The 23,229-nt window shown below is 44.0% G+C and overlaps 3 protein-coding genes across 10 annotated transcripts in view; 1 reads left to right on the top strand and 2 right to left on the bottom strand.

Moving 5' to 3' along the window:
• The window catches only part of celsr1a (cadherin EGF LAG seven-pass G-type receptor 1a), a 97,915-nt gene extending 84,060 nt beyond the window's left edge, over positions 1 to 13,855 (bottom strand). For 5 of the 7 annotated variants that reach the window (XM_039601141.1, XM_039601140.1, XM_039601144.1 and 2 more), the window contains exon 1: positions 9,981 to 13,854. In XM_039601141.1, the coding sequence (XP_039457075.1) occupies positions 9,981 to 13,521 (3,541 nt within the window). In that variant the 5' untranslated portion in view covers positions 13,522 to 13,854. Of the gene's footprint in view, positions 1 to 9,980 lie in introns of all 7 variants that reach the window. The other 2 variants (XM_039601143.1, XM_039601146.1) reach the window with 1 other exon arrangement.
• Positions 13,856 to 14,041: 186 nt separating this feature from the next.
• srr (serine racemase) lies at positions 14,042 to 22,112 on the top strand. Of its 2 annotated transcripts, none has more exons than XM_039601588.1 (7): positions 14,042 to 14,145; positions 20,520 to 20,697; positions 20,774 to 20,955; positions 21,091 to 21,221; positions 21,338 to 21,486; positions 21,564 to 21,653; positions 21,776 to 22,112. In XM_039601588.1, the coding sequence occupies exons 2-7, from the start codon at positions 20,520 to 20,522 to the stop codon at positions 22,015 to 22,017; spliced, it is 972 nt and encodes a 323-aa protein (XP_039457522.1). In that variant the 5' UTR covers positions 14,042 to 14,145; the 3' UTR covers positions 22,018 to 22,112. The 2 variants fall into 2 exon arrangements, with proteins under 2 accessions (XP_039457522.1, XP_039457521.1); XM_039601587.1 differs by lacking the exon at positions 14,042 to 14,145 and adding an exon at positions 20,095 to 20,190.
• trmu (tRNA 5-methylaminomethyl-2-thiouridylate methyltransferase) lies at positions 15,279 to 20,091 on the bottom strand. Its single transcript, XM_031758529.2, has 11 exons — positions 19,890 to 20,091; positions 19,547 to 19,712; positions 18,417 to 18,523; positions 18,194 to 18,316; positions 17,904 to 18,076; positions 17,776 to 17,829; positions 17,585 to 17,651; positions 17,229 to 17,329; positions 16,800 to 16,944; positions 16,623 to 16,705; positions 15,279 to 16,529 (listed from the first exon to the last, which is right to left on the bottom strand). The coding sequence occupies exons 1-11, from the start codon at positions 19,969 to 19,971 to the stop codon at positions 16,380 to 16,382; spliced, it is 1,251 nt and encodes a 416-aa protein (XP_031614389.1). The 5' UTR covers positions 19,972 to 20,091; the 3' UTR covers positions 15,279 to 16,379.
• Positions 22,113 to 23,229: the final 1,117 nt, after the last annotated feature.

Here is a 23,229-nt window from a genome sequence, read left to right as displayed (position 1 = left end):
CTATTGAAACCTGGCATTTACTCCATCAAACAGTATAAGGAACAACCTTCTTGATAGTAATTTTCTTTTATTTAGAGTAAGGAGAGCTATGTTGGTCACTTTTTATGAAATCTTTTTGGACAGCATTTTAGCAGAAGGGCACGTTTTTGTTTAGTTTTTAATCAAGCAACGGCCCTTTAATGCCAAACAGATATTGGTCTGTTTGTGCCTATGAACTCAATCCATTTAAGCCGTTTGACATTTCATCCTAATACCCACATTGTCAGTGCCAATGCCAAGTCTTAATAGTTGTGACGATCACAGCCAAAGGTACTGCACATAGGGCACTACACAGGTATCAAAACCTTAGCAACGACTAAGATTACATTTCTTGGAAAAAAAAGAAATGGTGAAGGGCAGAACAGAGTGGGTGGAGTACATTCATGAAATCTCTCCAATGTTCTTCTTACCTTCTTCCAAGCTTTTTAAAAGTAGTTGTGGTTTTTCATGTGAAGCATGACGGCAAGTTATGGGTTGATGGCAAATCTGTACTGAACTGTTAGTTAGCCATTAACATTGACTTTCTTGAGTTGCCTGAAACATCATGATGAGTTTAATAAGCGTAAGATGTTTTCCACACAAACTCTGGAAAGAACTGTAAGAATGTAGCCAGTACTTATTCTGAAGTTGTTCTTCACCTTTTCAAGTACTGTGTGGGGTTTAGACTAAGGTGTAGAGCAGGCAAGAGACCACATACATAATGATTTGCTTGCTGGGAATTCACAGGACTATTACCTGGCGCTATTCTTATGATGTCACCAATCAGAACAATCAAAAATCACACAAGCTTTGTAACTGGGAGTTTGCAAGTTTAACCGTTGAACATTTGACCGGATTGTGTTGGACTTTTGTGTTCCCCCATAGTCTTGCAACGTATAGAATATTTATAGCTTTAGTTACACAAGCCAGCTGACTGCTTTAGCGTTACATCTACCCGAGAAATGGAAAAGGTGTATTTGTTAAAATATCAGATGAAATTGCCTACTCCTTAATGCAAAACGTTAAATATAAGCATTGGATTACAGCAAATGGCAACTTAGTATTTATCTGGTATCGTCTAAAGCAGGGGTGCCCAATCCCAGTCCTCGAGAGCTACTGTCCTGCAGCTTTTAGATGCATCCCTACTCCAACACAGCTGAATCAAATAGTTGGATTACCAATTCGGCATGCCATCAAGTCTGGCAAAGGCCTGATAACGAGCCATTCATTTGATTCAGGTGTGCTGGAACAAGGACACATCTAAAAGCTGCAGGGCAGTAGCTCTTGAGGACTGGGATTGGGCACCCCTGGTCTAAAGCAACAGCGTAGTTGTGTTTGTCAAATCACAGTAAGAAGGTCCTGGGTTCAAATCCACCGGCTGGCTGAGGCCTTTCTGTGTGGAGTTATACTCTGCGTACGCTGACTTTCTCACACAGTGCAAAGGCTAACTGATGATTAACCCAATGACCCTGAATTGGAAGAGTGGAAGAAGACGGAAGGACCTTCAAAAGCCACTCAGAGCACATTAACATTATGATAGTAAGGGCAATTTCCCAATAACTAGGTCAGTGTTCACAGTCCTCTTTTCTTACATGTATAGCAGTAAGCAGTTGCACTAACTGCACTTTGTGTTGGATACGTTCATAAATCTCTGCCAGGTGAGATCCCAAAAAGTTCAGGGCTGCAGTGCATGTGTGAAAATGGTCTAAATGTGATCCACCGGCAAGAACAGCTGCTGAATTATTTCAGCTGCGGACCAGGTGGTATCTTAAGTATTTAAAGTAGAGGTTGGAAAATGAGTTTATCACTTTGTGGCCCATGAAAATGAATGCTTTACTTCCTCTGGCTTTCACTCTAAAGCTAAGAGCGACCTGGACACTACAGGGTAAATATCAGTGATGGACCTAAAAGCCAAACCATTCAAGGTTTACAGTAACATCTTTTAAAGTTTGCCTTAAAAGAGTTAGTAGCAACTAAAATTTGCATTAAAAAGTTTTAAACTGATGCTGTTTCAAATATAACCTCATGCAGTCTGAAGTTTGGTAATTGGCATTCCAGAGCACAAGCTGAACAGAGTCACATTGTTTTTGTTACCAGCACATATTAGTACAAAATCTGGACACACGGTATGCCACCAACATGTGACCGCTATTCTAAATTTGTCAGTGTTGCTCTGACAACAAGTCAACGTCAACTGTACTTGGAGCCAGCGTTAGCAAGGAGGAAGGGAAAATAAACAAGAGGGTTGTCGCTAAAAGCAGGGAAGCAGAACTTTATCTGGCACAAGTTCTGACTTTCATTACTCGATGTTTAATTCGCCTGAGGGTCATTCTCAAAAAATGAGACATGACCCACCTTCTCCATCACAGTCGCGCTTGTCATTCACTCAGATGGATGACAAAGTAGGTGAATATATATACAAATCCTCAGCCCCCACCCCTCCCACCCACCATCGCCACTTAACATTCCAGCAGCTGGTCATAGCATATCGTGACGCATGTAATGTCACACTCGTGAGCCGTTAGCGAGCAGCAGAGCCCCCCCCCTCCGCTGTATCACCTCCCTGCTGTGAGACACAAAGAAGAGTATTGTGTATTCTGAGTCAGAGAGAATGAAAAAGAAAGCGAGACAGAAGAGAGAGGTGCGTCCAGTTACAAGGACCACCCCTCCACCACCCAAAACCTGTCACCGTCTCACTGTCTTGAAGCATGTAAACAACCAGCAGGCAAACAAGAGATAGCCTTACCCAAGAGTGTGTGTGTGACCGAGAGGGAAAGGGGGGAGGGGTCGTCTTTAAACAGCACATCCTTCGACACAATTCAAAAATGCACAAAATCACACACTCAAACTTACAGAAAAGCCAAAACTCTAAGGTAGAATCACATTTTTACTTCTTAACCCATCTCTAACCCAAACCTGGGCATGGGTGTTTGCAAACAAACACCCCCACTCCTTTGAAATCCCCACAGCAAACACACTTGCATGATGGGAAGGCACCTCACTTTCTAGCTGACTTTCCGGGCAGCTACAAGAGATTTCCTGCTGGAAACAAAAGCACGAGGACTAAGTGTGCGGGAGGAAATGTGTCTGAAGTAAAAAAGGTGGACAGATAAGGCAGACTTGGATGTAGTTAGATAAACAGATAACACTGTGGCCGGGAGGCACAGTCGATGTGAAACATCTGGGAGAAAGTAAAATGAAATCTCCAACGAAGACACTTTTCTGTCATATTTCACACAAATTAGAAGCAATTTCTTTCCTTTAGGGAGAAAAAAAGTGGATCCTTGTCTAACTTAGTGTGCGGCCATATTTCTTTTCGCAGCCAAAGACGGCATCAAGCAGACAGCTTTAGATCCTTAAACATCCTCGACTCTCTAGCCTGTAATTGAGCATTCAGACATCAGTGGAGTTCCACAGTGACCTGTCCTGATCCCCTGGTATTTACACTTCAAACTCTAGACTACAGCCTGGAGGTGCACATGCCCACATAGCAAAACACACACACACTCAAACACAACTACAACACATTAGCCCACAGTAAATGTACAAGATTAAGCATGAATGCGATTCCTTTCTCGCTCATTGAGCACACAAACAGAGACGAGGGGATACGAACACTGTTATTACACTTGATCTGTTCTTCTCTACCCCGCCTCAGGGCAAAGACTCAATTGCATTTTCAGTTCTGACAAAAAAGGTGCTTTAGACACGACTGGCCACGTAGGGCATAAGTGTATGGAGCAAGTTAAAAACATTAATATAACTGTGATATCTTTAACCTGCTATTTTGAGCATTTTTTCCATCTTTATTTTCCTGTTAAAGACGAAAATGTGGGAGAGATGTCCCGAGCCGCCCGCTCAACCAGGTGAGCTAAACTAGCACCCAGAAATTCCACCTTCTGACTTCAATTGGAACGCATTAATTCACTTCCTATTGCTCACGTTGCTGCCAGGAAACATACATAACGTATCGTATCGTGAGTGACATATTTCATCATTAAAAGGGGAAAGCGAGACTCAGTGTCCATGTCTGCGTGCCTTACAATTTACTTACCTACAAGACCGATAACTATTTATAGGTCGTCAAAGGCTGAAAAATACATTCATGAGGACATCTACTCATCCCTACTGCCAACAGCTGCCCATGTGCACTTTCACAAGGGTTTATAATCCCAACATCAGGGTCTATACTAGGAACCCCTTTAGGACTGTCAATCCATGCATGAGTTCAGTGTGGACCGAAGCATTGAACCTACTAATCAACATCAACGCATTAAGGCCACTTGGCCAAACCTATAACATTAGACACCCGCAAAATGGAAAGGACAAGCAGCTTGACAAGTGAGCAAGACAGAGACAGGCATGATAGAGAAGGGAGGACAGTAATCTAATAAGTTCCTGTAACGACTCAGGACAGATTTAGCCTCAACAGCCACATGGAAGGAGAGCAAAACTATGCAGGCGCATGTTCGAGCAGTGGGAACCTTTTTGAGGAAAGTACAAGAAGTGAGAGAGATAAAAACACGGTGATAGAGAGGGAAGAGTGTCGGGGAAATCGGTTATCGGTTGGCGTGCATGCCAAACGCCAAACACACACATGTACAAGGACACAACAGGAAAACTTTAAAGCCAGTGCAATTGGCCAGTTAGAAAGTTTGAATATCACATATCAGGAATACTTGTGGAACACGTTTCACATTAATGCATTTCTATTTCCATTACTGATATTGACTTAAGAGACCAGACTTTTATCCAGCTGTTGTTGGTGAAGTGCACAGAAACAGCTACATCACAATCTCTCTTCCTGCTTCCTCCCTATAGCCCGCCCCTCTGTCTGTCCCATCCATCAGCCTTGGGTCATGTGTCATGTGTAGAAGAGCACAGAGTTATTTCTCAGCATTGACTGTGTATGTAAATGCCCCGTGTCCTGCTTTGATCTCACATGTGAAAGGTCATGTCTGCCTGTGCATCACCACAACTGCTTCCAGTAGAGGAACTCGAGGAAGAACACCAAGACCCAGGGACGGGGGCCAAAGAAAGGAAGGGTGGATTAGCTTATGTTTTGGCTAAAGAGATAGAATGAAAAGCCACAAAGAGCTGCGTATAACACCCAACACTCTGCAGTGTGTGATACAAATGCAACTACACTTGTGTTTCCTTATAAATTGTAAAGCTGTGGTTCTCACAGGAATGTTTTTAAGTGGTCTGCCTGCTGAAATGAACCAATCAGCATACTTTATTTTACTTGGCCTGAATTTAGAGCACGCTCAAAGCTGAAGTTCCTGTGTTAAGGCAGAAATCGAATTATGCATATTATAAAAGAGGAAAGCACAGAAGGTGGTGGGGGTCGTACAGGGACGAGAACAGAAATGTTAAAAAGCTCTGCTATGCAACTCTTCCAACAGGATTAGGAGCCAAACCCATTGCAGGGAGGCTTGGCAAAAGCCCCATGGGGAAAAGATGGGGAAGCACAAGGAGGTGGGGGGTGGAGGGAGGAGTGGGGTGAATGCATGCGTGTAGCATCATGCCGTCTCAGCTTGAGTGGAAAAAGACGATTTTGCATAAATCATTCCTAATTGTTTAAGTAACGACGTGCTTTGCTGCATCAATGAGTGATATGGCACAACTCCTCCTATAGCCTGTTATTGCATGCTTTAACAATTATAAACCTTTCCTGAGATATAGTTTCCCTGGAAAAAGGAAAAAACAAACAAACAGGCAATGCGTTTTGTATATATGCTTGAATGGGAGCTACAGAGATGAATAAGCTAGCAGGTATTGATCTGCCCAGTCCTAAAAATGAACATGCACCAGCTTTATTGCTATTGACATTTGCCTTTCCTATGTGCACTGTGTTCACAGTGGTTAATGAAACAGACTTACTTCAATCACATGTAAGATTTCTGCTGAGGTCAAACATTAATTAAGGTATGTATAAAGTCCCTTTTCACCAACACTTAAAGGAGCAGTGTGTAAACTCTCACCAGTACAGATCAGCAGACTGCATTCAAGTGATTTCTGGGTTTTTTTAGTGCTCCCAACTGAAGTGCATAAATTGCAACCACTGCAGGACAAACAAATCTGGCTGCCGTTCATCTGTAGTGAGTGTAGCCTGACAGCCCACTGTGAGGCTGCATATGACAGGTATCCATGTTTATTTACTCTGGAGGACCCTGTAGGTGAGTTGTTGAGGATATCCTGAACTTTTCTGTGATTGAGTGTTGCTGTATTTTCTGCTGTTAGCTGCTGTTAGCCTCTGTAAGTGAAACTTCCTTTGAAGTGGATCTAACATTGCTAAACTCCAACAAGTAGTGAATAAACTTGCATACAGTGTGAGAATGTAAAAAACTCTTTATCAGAGGAAAAGGTAACATTAGCTGGCATGATGTTAGCTACCAACCAGCTGTTGCTGTTTAGCCAGCTCGTTGTCAGCTGTCCGGAGACAAAGGATCACATGTCTAATCTGCTGACAATAAGTAATTGTGACAGTATCAAGAATAAATAAGTATGTTTATTCATGTTTTTGTGTCTTACAGCTCTCTCTTAAGTTCAGGAGTTAAGGCCTGAGGTGAGGAGGAAGAGGATGAGGCAGATGACAAGGAGGTGGAGAAAGGCATAATAAGACAAAGAAAACATACATGTACAAGTGTTAAATGTCATGTATAGTTTGAAAGAGCTATTTGTGATCTTTAAATTAAAGGTAACTTCTAGCTGAGTCTGGAGACACATACATAAAATGTGATTAGGTTAAATGGCGGTGTCTATCTCACCACTGCATTCAAGATGCCAGGGCAACATGGCGGCTTTCGCAAACCTGTACCCACCCCTATTGTATTTTCATGCATTAATTCTAAGTTTATGAGAATGAAGATTTAATTATACAGTAATCTGTGTATATTTGTCAATAAAACATTTTTTGTCTATTAAAGAACCTAAAAAAATTGACTTACTGTACAGTTAAGGAAATCAATTATTATTCAGACTGCTAACTTCATGACAAAAGACAATCTTGGCCTTTAGTTTTTCAATTCTGGCCACCAACCAGCGTGGTTTGCTTGGTTTTACAGCCGTGAATGGAAGAAAAGAAAGCTGGCTGACCAGTTTCATTTACAGTAAAAAGCGTTAGTGAAACTCGAATTGTTTCTTCTATACCCACTCACAAACCTGTCACTCTCAGGACTTTGGTGCACCAAAGGTTTACATATAATCTTACATATAGCAGAAAAAAACAAAGAGTAGGTACATTACACTCAAATAAAGTACAGCTATGTCTTTGTGCTCATCATAAAATGACAGATACTCATCTTTTAGAAAACAGAGAAACCCCAAAGGTTTAAAGTGAAATTTGACAAGCTAAGATAAGAGCTCTTACAACCGGAACACACAGCCCTCAGCTGTGGAGCAGAGCTACCCCACACACACACACACACACACACACACACACACACACACACACACACACACACACACAGGAATACTGAGGGAGAGATTGAGGACAGATGGAACAGTGTTGTGGCTAGCAAAGTGTGTTAAGTGAGTGTATCTCAGTAGAGTTATCAGAGCATTCTTGTGTTTCAGCAGAGAGCTCGGGAAACATTCTCAGGCCTCCTGTTTGCCAGAAGAAAAGCACCTGTGCATGACTTGCACAGGTTTTAAGAGGAACTTTGATTAGTAGCATAAGAAGAGTGACAGCTTTCAACCTCTCCCTGACTAAATGAGACAGTGCTCACTTCAATACATCAATAAGTGGTCTTATGTTCTGCTGATGGGGCTTGTTTAAATGAAAATAATACAGTGTCATCACTGTCATTGTCAGATGTATAACTAGTTGCACGCTATTCAAATGATATGTGGAAAACGTACGCACAGCCAGAGAAAGACCCAGTATGAACTGGGCCTGATGAAAGGGATACAAAGAGGTCTGTCAATAATTAGACTGGATCCATACGTATACACTATATAGCAATATGATTTGGTTCTGGTCCTGAGCTGGAATTTGGACCTAATTTAGATTTGTGACAAAGAAGGGGTCAAAAAATAACTAAACAAAGAGGGAAAAAAAGCCAGAGGGAACCTAATTTAAGACGGACTGAAACACAACTGGTGTACTGACTCACAGTACTTGTTAACTTGCTGATAGCCTAAAATTCCCCAAAGGCTTTCCTCTCCAGAAAGCCCAAAGGTCAAAAGGCCAAGCCATCAGCAGTAATGGTTGCTTAACACTTGACATCACGAAAAAAAAGGGGAAAAAAAACAGGGAGTTGGAGCTCTTCAGTGTAAGTGTGCACATCTGTTTAATTGTGCATGAATGTGTGCTTACATATATTTATGTATTTGGGCGCACAAGGCCACAACTAATTAAGAAGTCTGCCCCATCCCCCCCCCCCCCGCTTAAGGGACCATCAAGAGGTCACTGTAGTCAAGGATACAGCAACACCCGTCAGCTGTCAATGGCAAGCATGAAAGCAGAGACAGCGATTGAGGGCTATACAGCCTGTAACCTGCTGAGCCGCTGGGCTCTCAGCTGCTCCGCAGGTTGACTACAACAGCAATAAAGCACTTAGAAAAGGACAGTCAGCCTTTTGTCTGAGACAAAGACAAAGGCACAAGTCCTCCAGCAATGAAGGGACTTCTTGTGAAAGCCTTGCACTGCCCTGTGAACCATGACATGGAGGTCAAGCTCGATTCCAGCTGCATTATCACACCAATGTTTCTGTCAGAATAAAGAGAGGAGAATGCAAGACCAATATGGCTAACTGACAAAAAGACACACATTTTCTCACATGTAATTTCATCTTAAATACTTTTACCAATCACAATGATCTATAGTGCAAACTCAGATTCCACCTGTTGTACCCTGGATCATAGCAGCTCATCTGCATTCTGCCAACATGTGCATATGTTGGGAGACATGACAGAGTAACAAAAAAAAGCTGGGAGAGCTCAACAGATCTAGCTGTGTTAGGCTGTTTGCCCATTTTGGGGGGTTTAAAGTGCTCTGGGTGATCAAGCAGAGAAAGCATGAGAGTGAGAAGAGAATAAGAAAGACAAAGAGAGAGAGAGAGAGACAGTGGAGAGGTTTTGCAGCTACTGACAGGTAACAGGAGAGCTAGAGTAGTACATTTATTTTTCTTGATTAATAGCTAGGTGTGAGCATCTGTATGTGCGCATCTCCGTTGTAGCAGCTATATCCTCTGAGTTTGGGTGTGAATGTCCAAATGTTTGCATTTGTCTAATCTTTAACTTTAAAGAACAAAGTGTGCTTCTGTCTTGGAGAAAAAGAAGCTCAGTGCAAATTCTTTCTACATGACTTAGAAGGGTTTGGATCTAACCCTTTAGATCCAACCCCCCACCACAGAAACGTATCCAAACTTCTCTTTCATTCAAAAATCAATGTGTGAAAAACATGCACAAAGCATGAAAAGCTACAAAAAAAAATCTTCATCCACCCCCCACTCCCTCCTGCAGTGAACCTGCACATTCATCCCATGCACTTTAAAGAGTGCTAGCATGGATAAACTCCAAACAGTGAGAAAAGGAAATCATCAGCCTTCATATATCTGCACTACATGCATGTGTGCGCTCCGGCTTTTTCACCAAAACCCACATAACTGCAACAACAAAGCCACTGAGTTATGAGGGTGCCCTGTGAACGGCACCTTTTTATTACCTCTACCAACCACTTGCAGACAATACATTTATCAGCCAAAAGGCACAAAAGCAACACAACTGGATCCTGCACAGAGCCTGCAGCAAACACTTCACTGATCATACAGTCAACACTGCAGCTGTCTCTATTCAAGAGAAAATTCTACACTGACTCCAAAATGTGGTGATAAATCACATATTGGGGGTGGAGGTGGGGGTGGGGGGGCACATGAATGTACTGGCACATGGAACTGACAGGAAAAGCGTGATTTTCTCAGAAAAACATCGGACTTAAGAAATGGTTGACTGCTTACCTGAAACAGAAATAGTCATGGGTGCTTCCAGGGCCCTGTCATTGTCCAAATCCCTGCTCAACCTCAGATCCCCAGTTTCTTCATTCAACAGCAGCAGACTGAGTTCATTTCCAGACTCAAACTTGTAGCGCAGCTTATCCGACACATCCGGGTCATGAGCCGGAACCTTTCCTATTACTCCAGATGGAAAACTGTTGGACTTGTTGGTGACATAGTTATTGAAGAGAATCTCAAAGTTGTGCAGCACTGGTTCGTTGTCATTCATGTCTACTAGGCGGATGTGCACAGTAGCACGGCTCACTAGCGGTGCTGATGTGGCCTGAACGACTATGATATACTCAGTTTTGGTCTCATAATCCAAGTCTGTGAGTGCAGTGAGGTCTCCATTGAAAATATCCAGCTGGAACACTTCTGGAATATTCCCTTCTACAATCTGATACATGATCTGAGCATTAGTGCCCTCATCGGGGTCTGTGGCAGTGATCTGGGCCACGACTGATCCCACTGGGCTGTTCTCTTGCACGTCAATAAAAAGCTCATCCTTCTCAAACACTGGAGCATTGTCATTTATGTCTTGGACTACAATATGAATAGAAACAGCAGCTTTCAGAGGCGGAACACCTTTATCCACGGCAAAAGCCTTCAGGTTATAAACAGGAACGTTTTCCCGGTCCAGCTTGCGAGCGGTTCTGACGATGCCAGAGTGAGGCTCTACGTGAAAATCCCCGTCACCGTCATCCCCACCTTGAAATGTATAGGTCACCCTGCCGTTTGATGCACTATCTCTGTCTGAAGCAGAGATCTGGAGCACACTAGTGTAGACAGGTGCATCCTCAAGAACACTCCCCTGGTAGATGTCTCTGAGAAAATGAGGAGCATTATCATTGGCATCACTGATGATGATCTCTACATAAGTGATGTCAGATTTCTGGGGGATGCCATTGTCTTTGGCAGTGATGGCTAAAGTGTAGGAGGCCTGATCCTCATAGTCAAGCTCCATTTTGGTTACGATGGCACCCGTATCCGGGTCAATTTCGAACTGAGGAACATTGTCTTCCATTACGTACGTGACACGAGCGTTTTCCCCCGTGTCTTCATCTGTCGCACTGATCGTTATCACAGTGCTGCCCACTGGTTTGTCTTCACTGATAGACACATGGTAGCTGGCGCTTTGGAAGACAGGCCGGTGTGTGTTGGCATCGGTGACATTGATGAACACCTGGGCGGTATCGTAAAGTGTTCCATCACTGGCGGTGACTGTCAGGACATACTGGCGTTCCAGCTTGTAGTCCAGGGGAAGGGCTAAGGTGATGAGGCCACCGCCACTCTGGCTAGTGATGGCAAAGCGGTTCCTGGTGTTGCCACTGGAGATCTGATACGTCACCATGCTGTTAACATCCCTGTCCACAGCGGTCACTGTCAGCACACTGCTGCCGACCACAGCATCTTCGTTGATCTTCAGTGAGTAGGTCTTCTCTGAGAATGTGGGCGTGTTGTCGTTCACATCCAGCACTGTGATGCTGACACTGGCAGAGGAGGACCTCACAGGTGTCCCGTGATCTCTCGCCTCCACGCCAAAGGTGTAAAATTCAATTTCCTCCCTGTCGAGCGGCTCACTAACTGTAATCCAGCCTGTGCTGTTGTTGATGGTGAACGGAAAACCTGACGTGGTGTCGGTAATGCGGTATTCCAGGAGAGAATTTTTCCCTGAATCGGAATCAATGGCTTGAATGTGGATGACAGAGTAACCAACGGCCACATTTTCCAGCACTGTAGCCTGGAAAGGTGTGCTGACAAACATGGGTGTGTTGTCATTGACGTCCACCACTTGCACCACCACCATCCCTGTGCTGTTTATCAGTGGAGGCCTGCCTCCATCCTGAGCCTTAATCCTTAAATTATACTCCCGAATCATTTCATAGTCAAGAGGATTGATGACATCAATGACACCAGTGGGGGAGTGAATGTAGAACTGCCCTTTAACGTTGCCACTTATGATGCTGTAGTGAACTTTGGCATTGTTTCCCTCATCTCTGTCCGTCGCCTCCACCTGGATCACTTTGGTGTTGACTGGCACGTTCTCTGGGACCTGCACCACGTACCTCTTTTCAGTGAACTGTGGATAGTTGTCATTTTCATCTTCCACAGAGATGTAAACTGTGGCGGTGGCACTGCGGGGACTTGGCTCCTTCCCCTGATCGTTGGCTTCGACGATCAGTTGGTACTGGGCCCGGGTCTCCCTGTCAGGCCGCTCTCTGATCCTCACCAGGCCGCTCCGGGGATCAATTTCAAACACAGAGTTGACTTCGTCTGCGTTCACAATTTTATAAATCATGTCGGCGTTGGAGGGAGCATCACCGTCAGTGGCCCGGACTGTCTTAACTTCAAAGCCCACTTCTACGTTTTCTCGGATGCTGACTCGATATTCATTTTGCTCAAACACAGGGGTGTGGTCGTTGGTGTCACTTACTGTGACAGTGAGGTAAGAAGTGGCAGATCTTTTGGGGGTGCCATTGTCCGTCACAGTAACTTTGAACACATGGGTGTCTTTGACTTCTCTGTCCAGAGCCTGGATGGTTGTTATGCTTCCAGTCTGTGAGTCTATGTAGAAAAAGTCATCAGACCTTTTATCAAACAAGGCTTCCATGCTGTACTCCAGCCTCCCCGCTTCTCCATCATCCGGGTCATTTGCTTTTAGGGTGATAACTCGCGTCCCAGCGGGCTCATTCTCACGCACAGACACCTGATAGTTGGGAAGTTGGAACTGGGGAGATGAATTAACCTGCCGCTTTCCCCTTCTGATCAGCATAACAGACTGTCTGTGGATGGTTTCTGACGGGCTTTGGAGGTGTTTGCGCGCTGTAACGAGCGTCAAAAGAAGCTGCACAGAGAGCCCGCTGCCCGGAGAGCTGTGCAGCGCGCAGTGAAGCTTCTCCTCGGACTGTCCACTGTGTTTAAGACACAAGTCACTAGCCAGGAATAAATCTCCGTGCCTGAACACCCCGACAACGTTTCTTCCTACACACTCAGTATCCAAAAAGGCAGTGTTTCGCGTGAAGGAGGGTAAAAGTTTTGTTACATTCAAAATCAGAATACCTGCAGGTAAGCAGGAAGTTGCCTCCAGTTTTGAAAGGTGTTTTATGTGAATGTCTGGCTCACCTGACGCTTTCTTTCTCTTGTATTTAATAAAACAGTCCTGGCCGTGAACGAACACATTAAAATGCGTCAGGATAACGTCTCCGGACGCGGAGGAGACAGTTTTGAAATAAACAGGCGCAGGATTCCTGGGTGTGCGCGCACACTGAACTTTGTGGGACAGGCGGATAACACCGTCGAGCCTCCCAACTTGGAAAAAACTCTGAATGAAGTTGGGAGATAAAGTCCTGTCAAGTTTATAAGTCCACCCAGGGCCGAGCGACAGGTTGGCCAAAAGGCTCCCGGGCTGTGAAGTCTCCGAAAGGTGCATCTCCAAACATCCTGCGAGCGGCGGCACGGTGAACAGAACACAAACCCAAACCCAGCAACACATCGGCGGCTCCATGCTTGTAAACCTGCCGGATCCCGTTCAACTTCACCGAAACTCCTCCGCAAAAAAAGTAAAGAAAAGCATTAAGTCTCCCTCTCCCAGCACCGCGTCTTACTTTTCTCCCTCATGGTGAAGTTTTTCTCAACGTGGAAAAAGACGCTGGGTATCCATAGTATCAGTGTGTCCAGGCGCGTCACGGCTGCGTAAACCCACACTGAGTTTAAAATGAGTACAAAATGGCTCCGCGGCTCTCCTCCTCCACCTCCTCCTCTCTCCTCCTCAGAGACTTATTACCATAAACCTGCTGTGTTCCCCCTCTGGGACGCTTTCGGGTGGGGTGGTGGCGGGGAGGCTTTCTTTCTTTCTTTTTTTTTTTTTCTCATGGAGATTTAGGAAGTGCCGCTGACCGAGTGACCAATACGCACAGGCGCATTGTTATTACAATAGGACGAGAGGTGGGTAAAATTCCTGCTGCGCGTTTAAGTGTCGCTCCCTCTTCAACTTCTGTTTGCTGAAGCGTTCTGAGCAGTGATGGTACAATTAAAACAGACCTGAGGCTCAGTGAAGGAAGACTGAAAATGTCATCATCACAGCTTTAATCAGCTCCTACTCATCTATGGAGGGGAGAAAGTTGAACAGGTATTTATATGTCACATCAATGTAGTAAATATTACACACAGGGAACTGTGGACTGCACCACAAAACTATAGGAATGTCGCAGAGGATCTCACCTTCTTCATCCGTGCAGTTTACGTGTGCGTCATGGTCAGAAATGAGTGTTTTTTTTCTTCATTTGTAATACATCAACAACAACAACATAATAATAATAATAATAATAAAGATGATGATGATGATAATAATAATCGGTAAAATCAGACAGCGTTTCAGGCATCTATTTTTTTATGATTTCGGAACTTTTTCTCACATTTCGTTTGTTTTGCCTCAACAAAACGAATTTTTTTAAAGTTTAAGATGACAAAAAAAATGACCTTTTAATAAATTATAATCTATTCTGGAAAAAACTCCCACAACAACGATTATATGCTGCACTTTAACGTGTATCACGAGGCAATGCCGTTACTCTCGGGATTCGTTATGTTTGTGCTAAACAACGTTAACTCCAGAATAACATTCGACGTTAATCTTGTATAACAGCGCCCCTACGAGGACCAGGAGCTTTACAACAGTTAGCCCACAGCTGCCGTATCCACTGATGAACTTCCTTGCACGCACCTTACTGGTGCCGGGTTGGACCCGTTTTTACCTGCAAAACTTCTTTAATTCTTCGTTGCACAGATTCAGCAAGGTCCTGGAAACATTCCTGAGATATCTGAGTCTGTATCAACTTGACAGCATTACAATTTCGATCCCTGCCTGCTCCAGTCTGCATGCCAAGCAGTTGCTTTCCAATGAAGTGTGAATGTTAGACAGCATGTCGCAAAGAGTGCTTGTGTGCAAAACTCTCCGGTAGAGTGGAAGTGCTCTAAAAACCAGCACGTACTCTATGGCACCAACAATCATGTCATTTTCAGAGTCACTTAAATCACCTTTATGTTCTAATGCTCAGTTTGAACTTCGGCAGGTCATCTTGACCATGTCTACATGCCTGATTGGCTGATTAGACATTTGCGTTACAAGCAAAAGAAAAAAAGGTGTGTCTAACAAAATGGCCATTATGTATAAAAACTAAATTTTGCCCAAGAAAAATCACGACTTTGTACAGAACATGATATAGCACATTTAAACACAGGCGTGTGCAGGAAAAGCAAATATCACTCTTCACATTTATTTATTTATTTAAGTCCATTTTTCAAATGTACACTTTGTACAGAGTTCCTTCTCCCCCGCCTGCAGAAAGGCACTATGTTGTTTTTTAAAAACAGTTTTCCTCATTAACCTGGCATTTTAAATGCAATACAACATTAGAAAACATCTTACTTGTAATTTACAACAACTGAAATAAATGGCACATTCATTTTGAACAACTTCAAAATCTGACAGATAAAAACATCCAATACTCTCACATTTCCTTTCTCTCCTTTCAAGCATTTATTTAGGTCATAATTTAACCACCGTCAAATCCACAACAGAATAAACTTGGATCCTAGAAGTTGTGAAATATACAAAAATAATTTCTAGCAGCCTTCAAAGTTTGTAGCTGGTCTGAAAAAACAAACCAACCTGAGCAGCCTTAAAACTTTGAAGACAAACTACATAAACTCTTATTACACCAATAAAGTAGAACAAGCCAAGAGTCACCCAGATCTGCCCACAAGGTAGTGTCCTCTGAGGAAACGTGAGCATTCTGACAGCCCAGCAGAACTTCACAAATCTGCACCCAGGTCTCCCAGTAAAGAGAAAGCAGAGCTCAAGGCCTCAGACCACAAAAAAAAGAAGCAGCGTCTACAGTTCAGAAAATGTTCTGCTTAACAACGTGAGCTCAGTTTTGGTTTCTGCTTTTATGAAAACACAGTGCACTGTAGAAATGCACAAACCTACTCGTTTACACAATTATCAATTAAATAATCATATTTCACGAGTGCATCTTTGTCCTCGTAGTGAAGCCGACAACAAGCAGTACCTGGAAGTTATCGCTGTGGTGTTGGTACAGATCTTGACCGCAAAGATTATATTAGGTTAAAACAGCAGAGATCTACTTACGTAAAAAACAAACAAACAAACAAACAAAACACTGCTGTTTCCTGGAGCCTTTAAAAAGCCAATCAACCCTCTGCTGCCTCCCTGAGCATCTGCCCTGTGTCACTAAAGCCGGTCCAAGCATCTCTTGGACTGGCTTATGTTCCTCACAGGGTGCTCGCAGCTCATGTGCTGCACAGAGTGGATTTACTCCACAGCCGGACTGTGAGCTCCTCTCAGCTGTCTGGTTCAGGGGTCGACTGCTCTTTGTGCTGAAAGGCTGCTACCATCCGCTCGCGGCCCTTCTGCAGCGTGAATTCGCTTGGCCCAAGCTGAGTGATCTTCCCACTGCCCAAACACTCGTCCCCTTTGTAGAGCACGGCAAACTGTGGAAGAAAAACAAGAACACTCCAATAACACAAAGAAGCCACGCATGTAGTGTGATGTTACAGAACAGTCCTGAACACGTTAGCCGCTACCTGTCCAGGTGTCAGAGCTCTCACTGGCTGGGAGAGCAAAATCCACACAGAGCCGTCCATGTTCAGAGTTACTGTGCAGGGAACTGGAACGCACAGTTGAAGCTGTGTTTAATGTTTAAGCTGATTTTCAGTCGGCATTAATAGTCTCCTCGCAGGCACTGATAACACAGAACTCACCGAGCGGCATCTGGTGGATGAAGCGGAAGTGACAATCCATCATTTGGGTCCTGGCTAGTTCAGGGGGCGGGTCTTCTGTTACCCAGTGGAAACGCTCCGTTCGCACGGTGTCGCGGAAAAGAGCTGGGTGATTGGTTGTGGGAGCCTGAGCCGCAAGAGGTGTGACAAATCAAGCACCCGATTAAAAATGGTCACGAATTGCAACACGTTGCTCAAGAAACACCAAAGATAAATACGCTGCCTCCTACAGGGAGTTACAGGTATTACCATCCTCTGTTCCATTAGACAAACCTGGTTTTTAAATCTACAAGTCGACACATTCATGAACATTAAAACTGGACAGAAATTGCTCCTAATTGTAAGGGAACATCAGGAGAATGTTAAGATGGATGCTTTGACATTTCATAACTAAAACACAGATGTTCTCACCACAAACACATCTCCAGTAACGATGTCTTTGTCCACCACAAACCAGGCGTCTCTCTGCCCGCCTATCCTTGCCCTTTGGCCCAGTGTCAGTGTGAACCAACCTGGATGGACAGAAACACACAAGAATATGAGAAAAGAAGGGACAAAAAGGTGTCTGATAGTTTTATACACGCGCATATGGACCAAAACAACCTCTGTAACCTTTAACGCGTGACTGCATGGGAAATGATTTGACTTTGAAGTCAGCCTCATGTGGCCATTTGAGGAACTGCAGGTTTCAGCACTTCAGACGTTGCTTTGTTTTTAGCTCCAGGGAATGCCGCCTGACTATAATATATTTTAGTTCACAAACACACCTTTGTGGGTTCCCATTACAGTCCCATCCTCAATGGAGACAAAGTTCCCAGGTTTGGGTTCCAGATACTGAAAATAGAAACAAAGCAGCTGAAGATCAAAATGATCTGAGGTCATCTTAAAAAGAGATGGGAGGTTTTGTCCTAAATCCTATGAAAATGAGACACTTTTGCCATGTGAAACAAATACTTACCTCCAAGATGAAGTTTTCAAAGTTTCTCTCTCCAATAAAGCAGATACCCATGCTCTGAAACGACATGCAAGTCCATTTAAATCCTGTGTTCCTCTCTCCTTATTAAAGTCTGTAATATATTTGAGCACCTCTTTCTTCTTCAGCACGTGGTGAAACCCGGCCTCAGCAGCAATCTTTTTCACAAATTCTTTGGTGAGTCCAGCGAGCGGGAACATGGTTTGCCGTAAGGCTTGTTGTGGGATCTGACTGAGAAAGAAGGTCTGGTCCTTGAGGAGATCGGCCCCTTTGTAAAGCTTCACAGCTGGTGACAGGAACACAAGAAAAAAAAAAAGACAAAGTTCACTCACAGAAACAAAAATAGTGGAAATTAGTGTCAAAATCAGAGACATAAGAGGTATAAAGTGAAAGTCACACTTACGATTTCGGATCTCAAATCGATCTCTGAACAGCGTGGTGGGCGGAGCTGTGTGAGCCTGTTCGAAAACCTCGTCATCTTCCTGTGATGTCCTGGCATAGTGGCCTGTTGCCATGGCATCAGCACCTACAGGAAACAATAAATCTCTTGGAGTGTGTCTGAGACTTAAGTGATCATATTTTATATTTCAACCAATAAGCATGAGAATGAAAATAAAACAGCGTACCCAGGGTGTCGATGGCGTACTTGTGGAAGTGGTTAAATTTGATGTGCTTGTTGCATAGTATGTCTGGGTTTGGTGTTCTTCCCCTCTCATATTCCTTCAACAGATTACTGCAAACCAGACAGAGAGAAACTGCATTCAGTGCTCAACACTGGATTAAAAAAAAAAACAAGTACAAAATTTGAGAGATTCCACATTCTGATCCTAGTTTTTGTTCTAAATCTCATTGAAGTCAATATCAATTTTAAATGTAAATCAGAACATTTTTCCTTATCAGGAATCCTGGAAGCTTGCCTCATATTGCACTTTAAGCTCTTCCAGCATGCACACAGTTGTTGCACATCTGCAAGCCACTTTGCAACCAGCCTCCAACTGAGCTCCTACTTTTTAATGCTGCATATGAATATTGTGGATAGCATGATGGTTTGATAGTTAGTGCTGTTGCCTCGCAGCAGGAAGGTAATGGGTTTAAATCCACTGACCAGCTGGGGAGGAAGCCAGGGAATCTGGAGAGAACCCACATAGGATTTATGTGGCGTCTGCATGTTCTCCTCGTGCCTGCATGGGTTCTCTTTGGGTACTCCGACTTCCTCCCACATTTCACAGGCACACTTTAGGTTAACTGGTGATTCTTAATTGATCGTAGGTGTGAATGGTTCTGTCTGCCTGGATGACCTGCCCAGGGTGTAACCTTCCTCTTGCCTTATGACAATTGGGACAGGTGGAACAAAACAGGGAATAGATGTAGCCCTCTCTTCTGTGCTGACTGCCACCTACAGCGTTCCATGTATGTACACAGAAGGGCAGGGAGCCCACACAACAGAAGCATCCAAATATAACTTACTGCACACAGAAATATCTTTGGGTATCGTGGTCCAAATGACCTGCAACTGTCTTTTTAGCAGCTCTTTAAACTAGTATGTTTAGAAATGATATGCTGAAAATCACTTTGGAGCATTTTCACAAAAACGGCATTTCTCAAATTTCATTGGAGATGGCGGCATCTGTACTGAACAAAGTATGTTGAACACAGCGCCGACAGGACGATATACAGAGGAGGTGGAAAGGGGATGGAGGCAGATGATAAGCTGCTGTGAGCCCTAAAGGCAGCAGACAGAAGAAGACAGAAATACCTGAAAACTTCATGCCAGTACTCTTTGACATAGGAGACTTGATGAAAGGGGACATCCAGGCTCTGGCACACTCTGTATGCGTCCTCACAGTCCTTCTCTGTGCTGCAGACCCCCTTCTCATCCAGAGAGTCCCAGTTCCTCATAAAAACTCCAGTCACGTTGTAGCCTTCAAACAACACACAATCACAATGAGACTCACTTACAGCTTTACTTTGGTTTTTCTGACTTTATTTGGTTTATTTCTTTCATTCGTATACAGCAGCTTCCCCTGCCTGGCTAACCTTTTCCCATCACAAAGCCAGTGCAGGTGTGCTTCAGTGTTTCCACTGCCAGCTTTTCTCACCTCGTCTCTTCAGCAGTAACGCTGCGACGGAGCTATCAACGCCGCCGGACATGGCGCACACCACGTGCTTTATCAAGGCCATGTTTTCATATTACTGCAGTCTGGCTCTGAACACTTTCTCGCTCACGAAACTAGGACATTTCACCCAGCTGCTCTACAGAAGCCGCCATGTTTGCCGTCCGCACAGCAATAGCGTCCGACTTGAAACGCATTTTATGCCGGAACCATCAAGCTGCTGAGGAGGGAGCCAAAAAAGTTGTAACACTAAACTTCAAGCAGCTGAGTGAAAACAAATAATAAGGTCTGTGTAAAACATACCGAACAGAATAAATATACATTTTTGGTTTCGTTTAAGGACGAAACAAGTTGTTTTATATATAATTTAACTTTCACGTTTTTTCCTAATAAATCACAGGCTCGCGAACTGCTTACCAATTAAATCAACTCAATTCTTTACATTTTCCGTTGATTAAAACTGTGAACTCATGGTTTTGAGCTGCAGTGGTTACATATTTTGAATTAATCCTACAGTAACTGCAAAAATATATTAATTAATAAGTGTCTTTTATACGTTTATGTAAAACTAAACTACTGGGTGTGATGATGTTTCTCTGTTTCTGACCCACCCAGATGGGTGAGGTGTCTGCAGACGCTGTCACTCTGGACATGCTAAGAGAAGCGAGAGAGACGGTGAGGAGCAGCCCTCTGGGTGTCATCAACACCCCCATGATCGCCTGGAGCCAGACCACCCTGCCTCTCAGCATCAGCTGCAACATCCACATCAAACTGGAAAACATGCAGAGAACTGGTTGGTGAAACCCACTTTGTTTGGCTTCCCTGACACTTTGCTGCAGATTTATTGATCTCCTGTTTTTGAATGACAGGCTCTTTTAAGATCAGAGGAGTAGCCAATCAGTTTGCCAGGAGACCGACGGGTGGCCGTTTTGTCACCATTTCTGCTGGAAACTACGGCAAGTCGTTTGCATATGCCTCAAAACACTTTGGGTCAAAGGGCAAAGTGGTGATGCCCGAAACCGCCCCAGAGAACAAGTCCATCTTTATACAGGTCAGAGGTCGTTTGTGGCACAGTTAAGCAAAAGGCAAAAGCCTTAAAAGTTAAATACAGACAAATAAATTACTCCCTAATAGGTGTGAATTTATTGCTTTGTCATTTTCATGGAGTGGTTATTCTTGTCCTCAGAGTTTAGGGGTGGAGGTGGAACGAGCTCCTACATCCTGTCTGATAAACGTGGTGAACCGTTGTGTTCAGGAGGACAACATGACCTTCCTGCACTCCTTCGATGACCTGGATCTAATTGCAGGGCATGCCAGGTACAATCAGGGCTGGATGCTAGTGCATAAGAGTGTTTTATCTTCGTCTTTTATAGGTAAAAATTCGATTTTTAATATCGCTGTCTTACATTAATTGTGTGTGCACATGCATTTAGTCTAGGTATGGAGGTGCTGGAAGTGATGCCGGAGCCTGATGTGGTGGTGGTGTGCTGCGGTGGAGGTGGGCTCCTGGCCGGAGTAGCTGCTGCCATCAAACTGTCAGGTTGCAGTAAAACTAAGATCTACGGCGTGGAGCCAGAAGGAGGTAAAAAGTCACCAACAAACTGATGTTTAGCTTGTTTTTGTGTGCAGAAACTTTAAGTGTGTTTCTGCTTAACGCAGCTTGCACAATGTACAAAAGCTTCATTGAGAAGAAGCCAGTAGAAATGGACAGCAAGAGCATCGCGTCAGGTCTTGCACCACCTTTCGCAGGTAGTTTTTGTTAAATTTCTCTCCAGCATATCTGCTTGTATATGAACAGTTCTTTTAAAATTCCTTGACTTTCTGTTTGCGATTCATGAGAAAATAGAAGAGTTTTCTTGCTCCATCACCAGGTAGGCTGCCCTATGAGCTGTGCCAACGTTACGTGGAGGGGATCGTCCTCGTTAGCGATGAGGAGATCAAGGCTGCTGTGTCCACGCTTTACAGATCTGGGCTGGTAGTGGAGCCATCAGGCTCTGCTGCCTTTGCTGCCATCGTTAACAACAAGATCCCGGAGCTGGAGGGGAAAGATGTTGTGTGCATCCTCACCGGAGGGAATATTGGAAAATCCGAGCTTCTGAACTTTCAGGACTGACAAACTACAAATCTGTGACTTCTTACAAATCTGTGCCAGTAACTCTCTCAGATAACAATTTAGAATAAACATTGTTAATACACGTTTTTACTGCTGTCGCAATTCTGCGTCTTTCTGGTATGTTTCTTATATTCTTAAAAGTCTGCACAGTGTGAGAGAGTGTGCTGATTAGAATGTGTAGGTAAGTGCTTGACTCTGATTGCTGATTGGGAATGATAGCAACTCAGCCATGAAGTGGTATACCACATAACATCCACAGAGCGGGGACAGCATATGGTGATGCGCACAGTGTGCAAAGACCACCACCTTGCTGCAGACCTCCAAACTTCATGGAATAGGTTTCCATGGCTGAGCAGCTGCATCCTAGCCATGGGCGATTGTGGCTCAACATTGTGGGAACAGTTTGTGGATGCCCCCTTTCTGTTCCACCAGGACTGCACACCAGTGCACAAAGCAAAGTCCATAAACACATGGATGAGTGAGTTTGGTGTGGAGAACCTCAACCTGATAGAACACCTTTGGGACGAATTAGAGCAGAGACTGAGAGCAAGGCGCTCTCGTCCAACATCAATGTCTGACCTCACAACTGTGCTTCTGGAAGAACGGTCAAAAATTCCGATAAATCCCTCCTAAACCTTTCCACAAGGTTTGGAGTCTCTCTTCCACTCAAGTTCACATGTGTTTGAAAGCAAATGAGCAAATATTTCTGGCAATATAGTGCACCTCCACCTCTCCATACTGCAAACATCATAGTCCACAGAGAATCCTGCAAACAAGAAGGGGCTCAATAATCCCCCCCCCCTTGAACCTATCTGTCACTCCTACTGCATACCTCACACATGTCCTGCAGCGCGCTCACTGCCACTCCTTACTTCGTCATACAGTACCACAGTTCCTCTTTTGACAACCTATCATATGCTTTTTTTCTAGATCCCAAACTCCTGACCTTCTCTATACTTCTGCAGCAACACTCTAAAAACTCTTTCTCAGCACAAAGCCATAACTGCTTCTCTGATGGCAGGGACATATTCAAGGAATGCAATTCCAGGAATCATGCCAGGAGCATCATCTTCAACCTTGGCTCAACCTCCACAGAATCCAGATCTTAACCCCACTGAGATTATTTGGGATGTGTTTGAGAAGACTTTACATAGCACGTCCTGTCATCGAGTTGACAAAAAATGAATGAAGCTCTGGAAATAAATGCTGTGA

The sequence above is a fragment of the Oreochromis aureus genome, linkage group 17 (assembly GCF_013358895.1).
Source record: "Oreochromis aureus strain Israel breed Guangdong linkage group 17, ZZ_aureus, whole genome shotgun sequence".
NCBI classification, from domain to species: Eukaryota; Metazoa; Chordata; class Actinopteri; order Cichliformes; family Cichlidae; genus Oreochromis; species Oreochromis aureus.
Note: the sequence above shows the minus strand (reverse complement) of the source record. Positions and strands in the feature narration are given on the sequence as shown.